Source organism: Symphalangus syndactylus, chromosome 6, assembly GCF_028878055.3.
Source record: "Symphalangus syndactylus isolate Jambi chromosome 6, NHGRI_mSymSyn1-v2.1_pri, whole genome shotgun sequence".
Classification (NCBI taxonomy): Eukaryota; Metazoa; Chordata; class Mammalia; order Primates; family Hylobatidae; genus Symphalangus; species Symphalangus syndactylus.
The window spans coordinates 118,490,978-118,507,954 of record NC_072428.2 but is presented as its reverse complement, the minus strand read 5'-3'; the positions used below and the strand labels follow the sequence as shown (position 1 = coordinate 118,507,954).

Below are 16,977 nucleotides of genomic sequence, written 5' to 3'. Positions count from 1 at the left end.
AGATGACTAGGCAAGCAAGCAGGTTGACGTACCATGATCACATAGCTGCCCAAAGTAGACAGAGATTCAATGAACCGAAACAGAATAGTTTATTGCCAACAGCAAACAGCGGGAGCACCAGCATGGCAGTACCAGTTGCCCTGTCCCCAGCAACACAAGGGGCTTTGCATACAGCCGAGGCACCCATGGCGAAGGGCTCAGTAATTTTTACAACAAACAGTAACCAAACCTGTCTCCTCCCCCAGAGACAGAGGACAGTTAGGACTTGAAATTTGACACGCTTAGCAAGGATGTGTAGAGATAGTCAAGGCCCACGGTGGAGTACCTCTTCCAACAGAGAGCAAAGAGACTGCCATGGAAATTTGTTATTATCAGCCACCAGATACCCGTTCCCCTATCGGTCTTCTTGTAACACTCCTCAATTTCCTTTGGGGAAACCACCCAGCTTGCTGCAGCATTTGATGAAATGGTCAATTTACTACCCCTATCTGAATTCGCAGAGCTGTTCTGGTGTCAGAGCATTCCAAGACCGGCTCCACAGTTGTCCCTTTGATTTTGTGAGCCAACCCACATCCTTCCAATGAATTCTTTTTGGTTTAGATTACAGTCAGCTTCTCTTACTGGCAACCAAAGAAGTCTAACTGACATAAAATGGCATCTGTTATCAGAGTTCATAGTTCCACCAAGGAGACAGACATGTAAACAAATAGCCACAATTGGGTGAGAAATGCTATAAAAATGCTGTAATACAAGGCACATGTAAGGCACAATAGTAGCATTGAAGAAATCCATCAATAAGGATAAGTGTCATGAGGGCAATATGTGAAGAAAGTAAGCAAAGGTATCTCAGGTGGGACAAAAGTATATACAATGTCCTCAAAGTATCTTCAAACATGGTGCATTTAGGGAACCACAAGAAATTTGGCATGGTGGGAGCATAAGATTCTATGGCAGCAGTGGCCAGTGGAGAGGCTGGAGAGAGAGGCAGTGGTCTAGTCATTTCATGTCAAAGGGTCTGGTTTTATTAAGGAGTAAGCTCAGTCAGATTTTTTTTTTTTTTTTGAGATGGAATCTCGCTCTGTTGCCCAGGCTAGAGCGCAGTGGAGTGATCTCGGCTCACTGCAACCTCTGCCTCCCCAGTTCAAGAGATTCTCCTGCCTCAGCCTCCTGAGTAGCTGGGACTACAGACGCGCACCACCACACCTGGCTAATTTTCACATTTTTAGTAGAGACAGGGTTTCACCATGTTGGCCAGGCTTGTCTCAAACTTCTGACTTCAAGTGATCTGCCCACCTCGGCCTTCCAAGGTGCTGGGATTACAGGTATGAGCCACCATGCCTGGTCCTTTCTGTCAGACTTATGTGTCAAAAAGGTTGCTCTGTCAGAGGTATGAAAAGGGAATGAGCTGGGAAGACATTGGAGAGGCATCAAGAGTAATTTGGATTTTGGAGTTAGACAGACTGGCTTCAAGTCCTGGCTCTGCTCCTTACTACCTGTGTGACCTTAAGCAAGTTCTTGAACCTCTCTGTGGCTCCGGTTTATCATTTATAAAATGTAATAATAAGATCTACTTCTCAACGGCTTGTGGTGTGGTTTAAGTGATCTTTGTAAAGTCAGCATAGTGCTTAGAAGATACCAAATTTCTAAAGATGCTAGCTATTATTATTATGATGATGATAAAGTCTGGGAGACCAATTGGGGTTACTATTTTACTTTATTTTATTTTGAGACAGAGTCTGGCTCTGTCGCCCAGGCTGGAGTGCGGTGGCGCCATCTCTGCTCACTGTAACTCCACCTCCCGGGTTCAAGCGATTCTTCTGTCTCAGCCTCGTGAGTAGCTGGGACAACAGGTGTGCACCACCATGCCCAGCTAATTTTTGTATTTTTAGTAGAGATGGGGTTTCACCATATTGGCCAGGCTGGTCTTGAACTCCTGACCTCGTGATCTGCCCGCCTCAGCCTCCCAAAGTGCTGGGATTACAGGCCTGAGCCACCATGGCTGGCCTGGGGTTACTATTAATACAATAGTCTAGGTGAGGGCTGATGAAGGCTTAAACCAAGACAAAGAAATGGGGATGACAAGCCTTTACATGTTTGTAAGTATGCCATATAGATACGATGGCCACATGATTTGTGATTCACTGAGGGACACTTCTCAGAGTGAAATGGGTATGTATTAATAATGATACCAGGACAACAGGCATGCATTGGGAAGTATAATCACCCTGCACATTAGTCTCTTCTAAGTTCAGCTACTAGATGTCCCTCACCAGCACCAACAATGTTCAGCTTATTCGACTGTAACATGCTGAAAGGAAACTTGTTTTTAATTTTACTGGAGGCAAGACAAAACCAACAAGCATTGGGCATCCTCTTAACTCAGATGTCTTTTCTGACTCAATTCAGCCAGATTTGACTACTCAGCCCAACTGAGCATGCACGAGAGAGGGCAACCATGTTCTTTCTCTCTGCACCACATAGGATGTGAACCACACATGCTGGAAAGCAGGGCCTCCAGCCTTCATTTGCAGACTGGATGGCTCAGACATCAGGTCAACATTAATGGCTTCCCTATGTCTCCAAAATAGGGCTTGGCATCTCTCCCAGACCCTCCCTAAAGGTAGGTAACTTGTCCGTCTGTCTTGTTCTCTTCAATATACTTAGCATCAAAGGCAGTGTCTAGCACCTAGCAGGAGCCTGACAAATACTTATTAAATACTGGAGTGGGCATGGTGGGGCTGGGCGTGGTGGCTCATGCCTGTAATCCCAGCACTTTGGGAGGCCGAGGAGGGTGGATAACCTGAGGTCAGGAGTTCGAAACCAGCCTGGACAACATGGAGAAACCCTGTGTCTGCTAAAAATACAAAAATTAGCCGGACTGGTGGTTCACACATGTAATCCCAGCTGCTTGGGAGGCTGAGGCACAAGAATTGCTTGAACCTGAGAGACGGAGGTTGCAGTGAGCTGAGATCACACCACTGCACTCCAGCCTGGGCAACAGAACAAGACTCTGTCTAAAAAAAAAAAAAAAAAAAAAAAAAAAGGAGTGGTGGTATTTTCCTTGTAAGTATTCCCTATGTGTATAAAGGTTGGCCAAAGCTCCTGCCCCATTCCCAATACTCAAAGATGCCATGTCTTCCAGTTCACTTTCATTAGGTTCTGGGTAAGAATAGTCAAATTAATCAGAATTTCTGGTGATGGGCAGTCAATATCTTCCTTACCATGTTTTCATTAGCAACGAAATGTTGTATGAGCCAGGGGGAGCCTTCATAGCTTTACACTAAGACAGGGAGTGGGGCAATGAAGACCTAATTTATTCTTTTTTTTTTTTTTTTGAGAGGGAGTCTGGCTCTGTCACCCAGGCTGGAGCACAGTGGCATGATCCCAGCTCACTGCAAGCTCTGCCTCCTGGTTCAAGCAATTCTCCTGCCTCAACCTCCTGAGTAGCTGGGACTACAGGCATGCACCACCACATCCAGCTAGTTTTTGTATTTTGGGTAGAGACAGGGTTTTGCCATGTTGGCCAGGCTGGTCTCAAACTCCTGACCTCAAGTGATCCACCCACCTCAGCCTCCCAAAGTGCTGGGATTACAGGCATGAGCCACCGCGCCCAGCCAAAGACTCAATTTCTTGCTTGATATAGTGGAGCAACAGAAAGGAATCTTCCAGCTGGTTACCATCCTTCTCAGGATTTCTTTTATTTTGGGCTTGTAGTAGCTTGGCCTCTATTTCCCCCTGCCCCTTTGAAAGTTAATTTCTCCTCAGAAGCCCTTTCCTCCCCTCAGAGGCCCTTTCCAAGGCAGCCTTGGACTGGCTTTCTTGGCTTTGCTTGGCTATTGTGTGGTTTCAATTGAGTAGACTGATACATGATTTGGATCTGTCTCCCTGCCCAAATCTCATGTTGAATTTAATACCCAGTGTTGGAGGAGGTGCCTGGTGGGAGGTGATTGGATCACGGGGGTGGATTTCCTCCTTGCTGTTCTCATTATAGTGAGTTCTCACGAGATCTGGTTGTTTAAAAGTGTATAGCACCTCCCATTTCTTTCGTTCTCCTGCTCCAGCCATGTAGGACAGGTCTGCTTCTCTTTTGTCTTCTGCCTTGATTGTAAGTTTCCTGAGGCCTCCCCAGCCATGCTTCCTGTACAGCCTGGGGAACCATGAGCCAATTAAACCTCTTTTCTTTATAAATTACCCAGACTCAAGGCTGGGCCTGGTGGCTCACGCCTGTAATCCTAACCCTTTGAGAGGCCAATGTGTCTGGATGGCCTGAGCTCAGGAGTTGGAGACCAGCCTGGGCAACATGGTGAAACCCCATCTCTACTAAAATACAAAAAATTAGCCAGGTGTAGTGTGTGCCTGTAGTCCCAGCTACTTGGGAGGCTGAGGCTCGAGAATTGCTTGAACCCAGGAGGTAGAGGTTGCAGTGAGCCATGATCACGCCACTGTACTCCAGCCTGGTGACAGAGCAAGACTCTATCTCCAAAATAAATAAATAAATAAATAAAATTACCCAGTCTCAGGTAGTTCTCTGTAACAATGCAAGAGTGGACTAATACACAGACAGTAACTTTTCCCACCTATTTTTCCAAAAACTGCTCCTGTTCTCAGTCAGTCCTTTCCCAAACTGGAGCCTCCCTATAGCACAACCTGCAACAATTAGGGACTCACTTGGAAGTTTATTGGTGGAAGTAGAGAAGCACCTTGTTGGAAACACCATCTTACCTCTCCCAAGGTCACTTGGCTCACAGTGGGAAAGGAGCATTGTAAGAGGTGGTAGCAAGTACACGCATGCCAGGAAGAGCATGTTTTGCCTAGGTGTCAGGCTCCCAACAAGTGCTCTCCTAGGGAACTGGCTATAGGAACTTGTAGAAGGTGCTCATTCCGGTCCTCTTGTTCCCAGAGGCTGTGGCTCAAGGCAGCTCTCATGGATATATTCAAATTGATTGGAGATGCCACTGGTGAGGGTATCTTGTAGCTGCTGCAGTTGTCTATTTCAATGGCAGTGTCATTGTTCCTGTTGGAGCCCAGGGAATTTTGGGGTTATTGAAAGCAATAGAAGAAAAAGAAAACATTGTTAAAATTTAACTTAAAAACCACTTTCAGATAGGTGCAGTGGCTCACACCTGTAATCCTAGCACTTTGGGAGGCCGAGGTGGGCGGATCACTTGAGGTCAGGAGTTCAAGACCAGCCTGGCCAACATGGTGAAACCCCGTCTGTACTAAAAATACAAAAATTAGCCAGGCATGGTGGCACACGCCTGTAATTCCAGCTACTCAGGAGGCTGAGGTACGAGAATTGCTTGAACCCAGGAGGCAGAGCTTGCAGTGAGCAGAGATGGCACCACTGCACTCCAGCCTATGTGACAGAGTGAGACTCCTTCTCAAAAAACAAAACAAAACAAAACAAAACAAAAAACTCACTTTCTAATCATGCCTTTTTCCAGCACCAGTGCTTTAAGCACATGTAGAAATATGGAAATGTGGGGCAGTGACAATATGCACACATGCAATAATGTTAAGGGCAACCCGAGGAGAGAAAGCCACAGAGGAGGAGGAGGAGGAGGGAGCCTGGAGCTAAGGCCTGCCCTGTGGAGGAACAAACAACTCTTCAAACCTTAAGTACTGCTTTGATGTGTTGAGAATATAATGTATTATGACTCAAAGACAAAATCCCGGGGACTAAAATTTAAGATCAGAGAAGTGAGAGTGAGCTGGACTGCCTGAGGGATTGCCAGCCTTGGTAACCAAGGGCTTGGGTTGTCATGTGGGGAGAGAGTCCTTTGTAAAGAGCTGCTGGCTCCTTCTCCTCAAGCTGAAAGAGAGAGCCTTCCTGGGACAACCCAGGGAGCTTGAGCTGTGGCTCTTAGGCTCTGGGAGAAGAGTTGCTTCTGTGCCTAGGAAGCAAGGTCCTCCTCTCCAATGGCTGGTCAAAATATGAGAGGATGTTTCCTGAGGACCAGATGTGGACTGTACGAGAGAGAGACAGAGTGAGCAAGTGTACACCAGCCTGGAGCCACTGTAAGCCCTACCCAGGAGGACTCCTTAAAGGGGTGAGGGGATAGCTAGTGCCTGGGGGAGCATGGTCCTGGCAGAGCCACGGCCAGGGGGGTGGTGGGGGGGTGCAGTGTGGCCAGATGAAAGGGAGGTGTTGCAGTTGAGGGGCCAGAAAGGAGATTTCAAAGAACCCAAGAAAGCTCCTGGCCAGCTGTGATGGCTCATGACTGTAATCCCAGCACTTTAGGAGGTCAAGGTGGGAGGATCGCTTGGGCTCAGGAGTTTGAGACCAGCCTGGGCAACATAGCAAGACCTTGTCTCTACTAAAAATTTAAAAAATTAGCCAGGCGTGGTGGTGCATGCCTGTAGCCCCAGTTACTTGGGAGGCTGAGGCGGGAGGATTGCTTGACCCCAGGAGATTGAGGCTGTAGTGAGCCAAGATCATGGCACTGCACTCCAGCCTGGGCAACAGAGTGAGACACTGTTGGAAAGGAAAGGAGAGGAAAGGAGAGGAGAGCAGAGGAGAGGAGGAGAGGAGAGGGGAAGGGAGGGGAGGGTAAAGGAGGGGAGGGGAAGGGAGGGGAAGAGGGGAAGGGAGGCGAAGGGAGGGGAGGGGAGGGAGAAATAAAAGAGAAAGAAAGAAAGAAACGAGAGAAAGAAGGAAAAAGAAAAAAGAAAGAAAGCTCCTAAGAGAAAAAAGGTAGCTTTAAATATTAGGAAACAGAAAGAGAAGAAGAATGACAACCCAGTTCCCCCCTAGGAAAGGTCACCTTGATAGGCAGCCAGACTGAGGGTAAGGAGAAGATGTGATAAGTTCAAGGTTTTGATAGTTTTCAGACATTAGATATTTTAATTTCAGAATTGAGGCTGCTTTTGCAATTTAAATGGACCAAAGGACCTTTTATATTCTCAGAGAAAGCCCATATGCTATGTGGCCTGCCCAGAAAGCCAGCTTTTATCCATGGGTAAGAGGAAAACTTCTCCCACTGAAAAAGTTATGAAGGGCAGACAAAATAAATTTGCATTCTGATGATACCCTACAAGTTGCACTTGTGCAGCATATTGGTTGCACTATCTTGCTTTGAGTTTCTATCACTTGTTACAGAAAGAATCTAATACAATTATTAGTAAATTAATGAGACTTTGGAGCTACTGGTTGTTTCCCTTATTCTGTCCATTTTGCAGAAGAGGCTAGTGAGGACCAGGTGCAGTGGCTCACGTCTGTAATCCCAGCACTTTGGGAGGCCAAGGTGGGTGGATCACCTGAGGTCAGGAGTTCGAGACCAGCCTGGCCAACATGGTGAAACTCTGTCTCTACTAAAAATACAAAAAATTAGCCGGGTGTGGTGGCAGGTGCCTGTAATCCCAGCTACTTGGGAGGCTGAGGCAAGAGAATTGCTTGAACCCAGAAGGTGGAGTTTGCAGTGAGCTGACGTCACGCCATTGCACTCCAGCCTGGGCAACAAGAGTGAAACTCTGTCTCCAAAAAAAAAAAAAAAAAAAAAAAGAAGAAAAAAGAAAACAAAAAAAAGAAGAGGCAGATGAGGCAAAAAGAACTAGGGTTTTACCCCAGGGATCCTTGTGAGCTTGGATTGGAAATAGTCAATAGCTAACTCCACCATGAGCCTGCTTTGTTAACTTACACTTCTTTGAATTAATTTTCTCATCCCTCATTCCTTTTATTGAACACCTGTCATTAGAAAACACTGGAGTTTGCCTAAGGAGTGAATATTCAGATCAAAGAGCCAAAGACCTTGTTTTCAAAGACAGGCTTACAATAAATTGACAGAAAAAGCCATGTGCATGACTATCTAAAATACAAAGAATACAAAGAACTGAGATAGGTTCATTGACCCCATGACTTCACGCTGGAGGAAGGGATCTGGAGCTGACCCCATGGAGGACCCACCTGTTTGCTGTGAGCTGGGGCTTTCCTGAGAGCTGTGAGAAACTGCCACTGGTCTGCTCAGCCGCCAGCAGCACGAGGGGCTCGCTGGGCTGGGGGGATGACAGGAGGCTGTTTTCAGGCTGGATGGAGAAATTTAGCGTCAGATGGCTAGGTCTGCTCAGAGAGTTCTTGGCCTCCTAGGGGTAGAACTTTGAAGGGGTTTGTGATATTACAGTTGAGTTTCACACCCTAACCCTGGGAACCTGTTCCTTCAGCATTAAGCCCCAAGAATCAATCAACAAAAAATGAGACCCCTGGCAGGGTCACACCCACTCCCTGGTCAACTGCAGTGGCTGCTCTGTCCAGAGTGCAGATCTGAATGTTCAGAGGCAGAGATGTCAGGCTGTAAAACTGCTGACCTCACCAGCCTCTTCTGCAAAGTCAATAACATACCTGAAGCACAGAACTTAAGTAATAAGAGGAAAGCATTTAGATTCTGAAATCTGAAGGTTTTGAACAGTACAGTCTATTGGCCTTCCTTCCTGTGCTTCTACACCAAGCAGGACCTGGAAAGGCCTTATGTGTATCAAAGATGTACCCTAAATAAACCAAAGAGGAAAGGCAAATACTTGAGGAAATATTTGTAAAAACTTGTAAGAGTCAAAAATCTCGATGTATAAAAAGTTTTATTTTAGGCCAGGCGCAGTGGCTCACACGTGTAATCCCAGCACTTTAGGAGGCCATGGTGGTTGGATCATGAGGTCAAGAGATTGAGACCATCCTGGCCAACATGGTGAAACCCTGTCTCTACTAAAAATACAAAAACTGGCTGGGCGTGGTGGCGCACACTTGTAGTCCCAGCTACTCAGAAGGCTGAGGCAGGAGAATCGCTTGAACCTGGGAGGCAGAGGTTTCAGTGAGCCAAGATTGCACCACTGCACTTTAGCCTGGCGACAGAGTGAGATTCCATCTCAAAAAAAAAAAAAAAAAAAAGTTTTATTTTACAAATCAATTTAGAGAAACACAAGATTGCCAATAGAAAAATGGCCAAAGAACACAACAGACAATGCCATATATATGGCATTAATATATATAAAATATATTAAAACAATCTTGTGTTATATATAACTATAAATACATAACAATGTAACAATTGTTACATATGTATATATATACGTATGTAACAATGCTGAAACTCATTGAAAATCAGAGATGCCACTTTTTTACCTATTATACTAGGAAATTTATTAAAACGTTTACTGCTCAATTGTAATAGGATACACAGTAACATACTAATTTTTTTTTTTTTTTTTTGAGATGGAGTTTCACTCTTTTGCCCAGGCTGGAGTAAAGTGGCACAATTTCGGCTCACTGCAACCTTTGCTCCCTGGGTTTAAGCGATTCTACTGCCTCAGCTTCCTGAGTAGCATTATAGGGGCCTGCCACCATGCCTGGCTAATTTTTGTATTTTTAGTAGAGACAGGGTTTCACCATGTTGGGCAGGCTGTTCTCGAACTCCTGACCTGAGGTGATCCACCTGCCTTGGCCTCCCAAAGTGTTAGGATTACAGGCGTGAGCCACTGCACCCAGCCCACAGACACTCATATGATTGGAGAGAGTATAATTTGGTATGATATTTATGGAAATAATCTGGCAATATGTGTTAAGAGCCTTGAAGATGTTCATGCTCTTTGAATTCTACTTCTAAAAACCTACCCAAGAATATAATCAGAAATGTAGATCATACATATAAATGCTTGTTTTAGCATTATTTACAATAATAAACAAATACAGGCCAGGCACAGAGGTTCACACCTGTAATCCCAGCACTTTGGGAGGCCAAGGCGGGTGGATCACTTGAGGACAGGAGTTCAAGACCAGCTTGGCCAACATGGTGAAACCCCATCTCTACTAAAAATACAAAAATTAGCCAGGCGTGGTGGCACATGCCTGTAATCCCAGCTACTCTGGAGGCTGAGGCACAAGAATTGCTTGAATTTGGGAGGTGGAAGTTGCAGTGAGCCGAGATCGCGCCATTGCACTCCAGCCTGGGTGACAGGGCATGGCTCTGTCTCAAAAAAAAAAAGAAACATTTCTAAATGTCTTAATATTAGGGACTGGTCAAATAAATTTTAATTCATTCATACTACTGAATAGAAATTATCAAAATGATATTTACAAAGAGCTTTTAAAAGACATGGAAACGTGTCTATATATATATACACACACACTTACATATATTCGTATATATACTTATTTCTCAACAGGTCCTGGAGGGAGGCCCACTTACTGTTGTTTCTGTGGAGTTGGTGGGCATCTTGGGCACGAGGCAGTGAGTGAATTCGATTCTTGGGTCTTTGGTGGTGATGGACAGGCCTTTCTGCAGAATTTTCACCAGGCGGACCCAGAATTGAAACACAATCTCTGGGTGTTTTTTGTGGAGCTTCAGATAGTAGATCTTTTCAGTCACTGTCCTAACCCTCAGGATACGCTGGAGCTGGTCGTAGATTTGTAGCTCCACGTACTTCAGGGGGAGAAGCCTGGACATAATCAGGACATTTCCATGGGAGAGCCCGTGGTTTCAATCAACCATGTGGGTGCCCACCTAGAGGTGGCTCAGCGTCACTGGCCTCCTACCTCTCTGCTTGGGGGATGCTGAAGGGAGAAAGCTCATGTAATGAAAGTGGGGGTGATTACTAAGACTGACTCTTCTCCAATTTCCAGGACTTTAGTAGGAATACAGGTGTGTGCCAATACACCCACCTATTTTTTTTGGTATTTTTTGGTAGAAACAGGATCTCCCTATGTTGCCCAGGTTGGTCTTGAACTCCTGGCTTCAAGCAATCCTCCCACCTCAGCCTCCCAAAGAGCTATGATTACAGATGTGAGCCACTGTGCCCTGCCCAGATAAGTATGATTAATTCTGCTTTACAGATTTTGAGGCTGAGGCTTAGAGAGGCTAAGCGATTTGCCCAAGTTTAGATCTTACTAAGTGTGACCTGGAACTAAGATTTCCCGACTCAGTTTCTAGGACTCTTTCTCCCTATATCCTGACTTACTGTGTTGAAAGGGCAAGGAAAAGGATAGCTGTCTCCTGTATATCTAGTATTTTTTTTTCAATCTCAGCATTTCATAGTCGTGTTTGATTTTCATATCCCCACCTTTTCCTTGGAAATCCCCTCTATCTATATTGACAAAGAAACATTTCTAAATGTCTAATATTAGGGACTTGTCAAGTGAATTTTAATTCACTCATATTACTAAAGAAATTATCGAAATGATATTTACAAAAAGATTTTAAGACATGGAAACGTGTCTATATATACACACACATATACACACACACACACACACACACACACATTTACAGAAATGGAAGCCAAGATTCTCAAAAACCAGGCTCGAGACAAGGACTGCGTACTGCCCTATCCCAGCATAAAGCACAGTGCTTGGTAAATATAGATACTAAATAAATAAGGCCAGGTGCGGTGGCTCACGCCTGTAATCCCAGCACTTTGGGAGGCCGAGGCAGGCGGATCACGAGGTCAGGAGATCGAGACCATCCTGGCTAACACGGTGAAACCCTGTTTCTACTAAAAATACAAAAAAAAATTAGCTGGGCATGGTGGCAGGTGCCTGTAGTCCCAGCTACTTGGAGAATGACGTGAACCCGAGAGGCAGAACTTGCAGTGAGCCGAGATCCCGCCACTGCACTCCAGCCTGGGCAACAGAGCGAGACTCTGCCTCAAAAAAAAAAAAAAGATACTAAATAAATCATTGCTAAACAAATGAATGAATGAGTTCTACAGGGTTTATGCACTAAAGAACACTGCCTTTTCTTTTGATCTAAAATCCAGCTACAAAGCAATGCATGTCCCAGTCAATCATTCCATCCCTTCCCGCCCTCCCTCAAGCCTTTACCTGCTGAGGTTGATGACTGGGGCGTCACCAGGTGTGCTCCAGGTGGTAAACGGACCCTGGGGCCAGGTAACATTGGCCATCAGGAGGACATTGGGGAGTGGCAGGGAGGGCACCGAGGAGGTCACCCCGAGGATCACGGTGGCAGACCCTTCACAGACATCTCTCCAGTTCCCGGGCTTAGTGACCTGGAAATCAGCCTCAGGTGCATGGGTCAGAAAGAAGCAGAAAACAAGGGGTGGAAGAATACAGATGCTGGAAAGTGGCACGTCATCTTGGGGGCGGGTGTGCAGCACACTGGGCTGGGCCTTGACCTGCTATTGATCCTTTTCATTGGTCTCCCCAAATACACTTTAAGGTCTTTGGCCGCAGAAACCCTGTGTCATCCTTCTCTGGGTCCTCTGTTTTATCTAACTGTAAAAAGATGCACTAGCAAGAAAAAGCTGAGTGGCAATTGAAGTTTTCATTCTCCCATCTTTGGGCAGGAGAAGCCAGCACTGGTTTCTAATGGCCCAAAAGGGAGATTGTGTGAAGAAAGTCCCAGAAGGAGGGGAAAGTGAGGAAAAAGCTGTTGAATGGGGAAGACCCAGACAGCTTGAGCCGAGGGAGGTTTGGAGCACTTCTCCCAGGATGATGGAGGGGCCATCTTGTTGCTGGGTCTTGAGAGGAATGAGGACCTATTCTCTTGAAGCAGAAAGGGGCCATCACAGGACAGAAAGACTGGATGCCCACCACTGGGCACAGTGTCTCAGCTAAGACACCCCCCACCTCACTGTGCACGGCTGGCAGAAAAGCACCAGAGCTGTGGCCACTAAGGAGCCATAGGAACCTGGGTAAGGAATATATGAGGAGGGACCCCTGTGTTCCCAAGGCCAGAGGGCCTTCTCCCAATGCTCTACACCTCTTTTAGAAAATAGAGATGGGATCTCACTATGTTGCCCAGACTGGTGTCAAACTCCTGGGCTCAAGTGATCTTCCCTTCTCAGCCTCCCAAAATGCTGGGATTACAGGCACGAGCCACTATGCCCAGCCAATGTTCTAGACTTTGTAAAATCATCGACACCATTGCACAGTCCTTGGTGGGACTGGGGACAAGGGAAAGCCCCAGGGATGACTGAAATGTAATTTCCCACCAGCCTGACCAGATGGTATTCCCAGAAAAGTGAATTTTGATTTGAAAAAAAAAAAGTGACACTTCTTGGAGCCCATGTTGAAGAATGAAATTCATGTCCTCTGCAAAACACAGAGGGTTGCACACATTAAGAGTAAGTGCTCAATAAATGTTTGTGGGTGATGCTGCTTTGAGATGATGATAGTGATGGCGATGTGCAGGAAGGGGGAGAGAGGAAGCAGTGTAACTGTACTATAACTGTAACAACTATAACTATAACTAATATGTGGATTGCATCACTTCAAGTAAACTTTGGACTGTGTGCGGTCATTCATGCCTATAATCCCAGCACTTTGGGAGTCCAAAGCGGAAGTATCACTTGAAGCCAGGAGTTCAAGACCAGCCTGGGCAACATAGTGAGACCCTGTCTCTATCAAAAATTTTTTTTAAAAAAAATCAAACTTTGAACTTTTCTGTGGGGGTCAGCCTCTCCCTAGCACGTTCTGAGTTTGCTGCTACCTGGGTCACTTAGTGTCCATTCAGAGAATCTAAACAGTTTTAATATTAGGCCAAAGAAAACAGCACTTTGGGAGAACAAGGCGGGCGGATCATGAGGTCAAGAGATCAAGACCATCTTGGCCAACATGGTGAAACTCCATCTCTACTAAAACACGAAAAAATTAGCTGGGCGAGGTGGTGCACGCCTGTAGTCCTAGCTACTCAGGAGGCTGAGATAGGAGAATTGCTTGAACCCAGGAGGCAGAAGTTGCAGTGAGCCTAGATCACGCCAGAGCAATGGAGCGAGACTCCATCTCAAAAAAAAAAAAAAAAAAGTACACATTAAGAGAAGAAATTTGCAGCTGAATTATTACACCCAAATAGAAATGACTAGAAATTGGATCCTGAGACTAGACTTCCCATGTTACTGCTCTGTCTCCACCAAGGGTATGTTAGGAATGAGCTCGCCCCAGGTTTGCCAGCTGATCCCCCAACTACACATCTCCTAGGGTGCAGCAAAGGGGCCGTGGAGCGGCAGGAGCCATAAACACAGCTCTCCAAAATCCGGGGACTCCGTTAGGGAGTAGCTCACTGCTCTGTGAAGAGTCTCCAAATTAAGCCCAAGACCCACCTCAAACTGTTCCCACCTTCACTCCTATAACCCCTGGCTGCTTTCCCACTCCATTTGAATGTGTCTGTGTCTTGCAAATCTTGCATTCCAGCCTCCCTGCCTTTCCTTAGGTACTTTGAAGCCCCTCTGTCTGGGATATCCTCCCTGCTGCTCTTCCACTGACCAAAATCTCAGCAGTCTCTCAAAGAATGGCTTAAGACCCTTCTGGAAAGCCTTCTTCAACTGCCAAAGTCCAGAGAGAATGCCCTGAATGCCCCCAGCACCTGCTCTGTGCTGTCATGCCTGGGGCATCAGCTGGCCCAAACTCTCTGACATAGAGCTTGCTTAGACATTTACCAAGTAACAGGTAAACCAAACTCAGGCTTTCTGGCCAGGGACACTCTGATCTTTCTCTGCACCTCCTGCCCTGTACTCAGTAGATGTTTAGTGTGTGCTTACTGGCCCATCAACTGGTTATGCTCTCCTGCGCAGGAGCACAGGTTCAGGCTAGACCGCTAGAGGGAGGCAGGCAGCACCCGCGTAAGACTTGATACTTATGAAAACGACCATCTTCCACTCCCAGTGGCCCCATCCCAGGCTCACTTCCATTGGTCATGTCACCACTATCCTTTCAGGGAATGGTAGGATCTGGGCAAGACCTATTTACCCAGTGTCTTTGCTTTCAAACAAGGCTGTTTCTAAACCATCCCAGAGTGAGGAGGATGGATTTCAGAGCAAGGTTTCTAACAGCAACCTTCATTCCCTGTAACCATCCACTTTGGACAAGTGGCCCAGAAAGGGCCTGTGAACCCTGCCTGGAGACTGAGCTCTGATCTCTCCTTTTGTAAGGCATAAATCAATTTCCTTAGAGCAGATGACCTGCAGGTAGCTCTATCATACGGTAGGCACAAATGGAGGTGAACTTGGGACCCAGACCTTCCGGTTTTCTCTAGCTTTGGTGGCTTCTTTGTCCCCCCCCCCCACCCCCAAGGCTTTAAAAGGCCACAGCATCTCATAACTAGGTTTTCCAAAACCCTAGGAACAGGTTTTGGAAGCCGAAAGACAGCTGGCCCTGAGCTCCACGAGGGTACCTGGATAAAGTTGCTTTCAAACACCACCGAGTTGGAGAACAAATTGAATTCTGGAGAATGAATCAGTTGACAAAGAAGGCCATTTTCCACCCCAAGTTCCACTCCAGGGCCTGGTTCCCTGACCTCAGGTGGGAGGCCCCTGATTTTACTCATCGGTTCTTGGTAAGAATAGGCTTGGGAACATTTCTGGGGCTCCACGCCGACCCAGCCCAACGCCAAGATGTTGATGTGATCTGCCCCCACCTCCCCAGCTCTTTCTCCCCATTTACTTACGGGCTGTCCACCAGGGCTGGGAGGGCCTGTCAGCTCACAATGGCAGGAGTGACATCAAGGAATGTGATGGTGACAACAGAAAAGGAAAAAAAAAAAAAAAAAAGAAGAGGAGAGGAAGGACAGAGGATATGCCAGGCTCTTTTCTCCCTCTTTCCACCAACTACAAACCAGCAGTAATGCAGCCTATTCCACTTTGTAAACATTCACCCTTACCCCAAATGGGGACAATGACCCTCCCAAAGTTATGCCAAGGCAGCAGTGAGCTGGCCAGACACAAGGAAGGCTCTCGGGAGCACACAGGCTTTAATCCTCTTGCCTCCCAGTGAAGCCTCTCACCAAACCTCCATGTGACTTGTTCACCTGCCCAGGGAAGTCTAAGGATAGGAGAAAGGGAGTTCATCTTCCCTACCCCATCTCATGGGAGAAAAGGAGATTTTTTTTTAAATAAATGGACACCTGTTAACTAAACTAAGAAGCTTATTTATTTGGAAACAGCGGGCAAAGGAGAAGGCACAGTTGTATGCTGGAGCCAGACCAAAACAGGTCACGAGAGCTGGTTGTTGCATTTTCAGGAATGCTACAAACCACTTGTTAAACACAGCAATTATTAAAACTTTTTTTTTTTTTCGAGACAGAGTTTCGCTCTTGTTGCCCAGGCTGGAGTGCAGTGGCATGACCTCGGCTCACCACAACCTCCGCCTCCCATCTTCAAGCAATTCTCCTGCCTCAGCCTCCCGAGTAGCTGGGATTACAGGCATGCATCACCACACCCGGCTAATTTTGTATTTTTAGTAGAGACAGGGTTTCTCCATGTTGGTCAGGCTGGTCTGGAACTCCCGACCTCAGGCGATCCGCCTGCCTCAGCCTCCCAAAGTGCTGGGATTACAGGTGTGAGCCACCGTGCCCAGCCTTTAAAACTTAAACGATATAAACTTGGCCGGGCTTGGTGGCTCATGACTATAATCCCTGCACTTTGGGAGGCCAAGGTGGGTGGATCGCCTCAGGTCAGGAGTTTGAGACTAGCCTGGCCAACAGGTGAAACCCTGTCTCAACTAAAACTACAAAAATTAGCCGGGTGTGGTGGTGGGTACCTGTAGCCCAGCTACTTGGGAGGCTGGGGCAGGGGGATCGCTTGAATCCAGGAGGTGGTGGTTGTAGTGAGCCAAGATCGTGCCACTGCACTCCAGCCTAAGTGACAAAGCAAGACTCTGTCTCAAAAAAAAAAAAAAAGAAAAGAAAAGAAACAGTATACAGTGGTGGGCTGCTGCATATCTCTTCCCAGGGTGTGTTCAGGAACTTCATGTTGTTAGCTAGCTTGAAATCAGCAAGTGCTACAAATCAGGGTTTGATTTATTGTTCTGTTGATTGTCTAAACTAAAGTGATGGAGAAAATGCTAATCATGCAGATTAAACTTAAAGATGTGTCTGTAGCTATTGTATTTTGGGCATAGAAAAATCTGAGAAAATAGCCTTCCAGTATTTGAAGACTGTTACCTAATTTAGCGAAGAAGTCGCCCACATCATTGACAAATGAGTAAAGTTCCAATACACAACTTTGTTAATTCACTTTTGCCTTGCTCATTAATGTAAATCA

The 16,977-nt window shown here is 46.3% G+C and overlaps 1 protein-coding gene across 7 annotated transcripts in view; it reads right to left on the bottom strand.

Annotated features, from left to right (window-relative positions):
- GARIN1A (golgi associated RAB2 interactor 1A) overlaps positions 1-15,466 on the bottom strand; it is a 38,411-nt gene extending 22,945 nt beyond the window's left edge. For 3 of the 7 annotated variants that reach the window (XR_008658578.2, XR_008658579.2, XR_010121600.1), the window contains exons 1-5: positions 15,111-15,356; positions 11,804-12,000; positions 10,173-10,422; positions 7,904-8,022; positions 4,723-5,014 (exon numbers count right to left, since the gene is read on the bottom strand). Coding sequence is in view for 3 of the 7 variants with exons in the window: in XM_055283916.2 (XP_055139891.1) it covers positions 4,819-5,014; positions 7,904-8,022; positions 10,173-10,422; positions 11,804-12,000; positions 15,111-15,263 (915 nt within the window). In the remaining 4 variants the exon portion in view is untranslated. The other 4 variants (XR_008658581.2, XM_063642251.1, XM_055283918.1 and 1 more) reach the window with 4 other exon arrangements.
- Between the last annotated feature and the right edge of the window lie 1,511 nt (positions 15,467-16,977).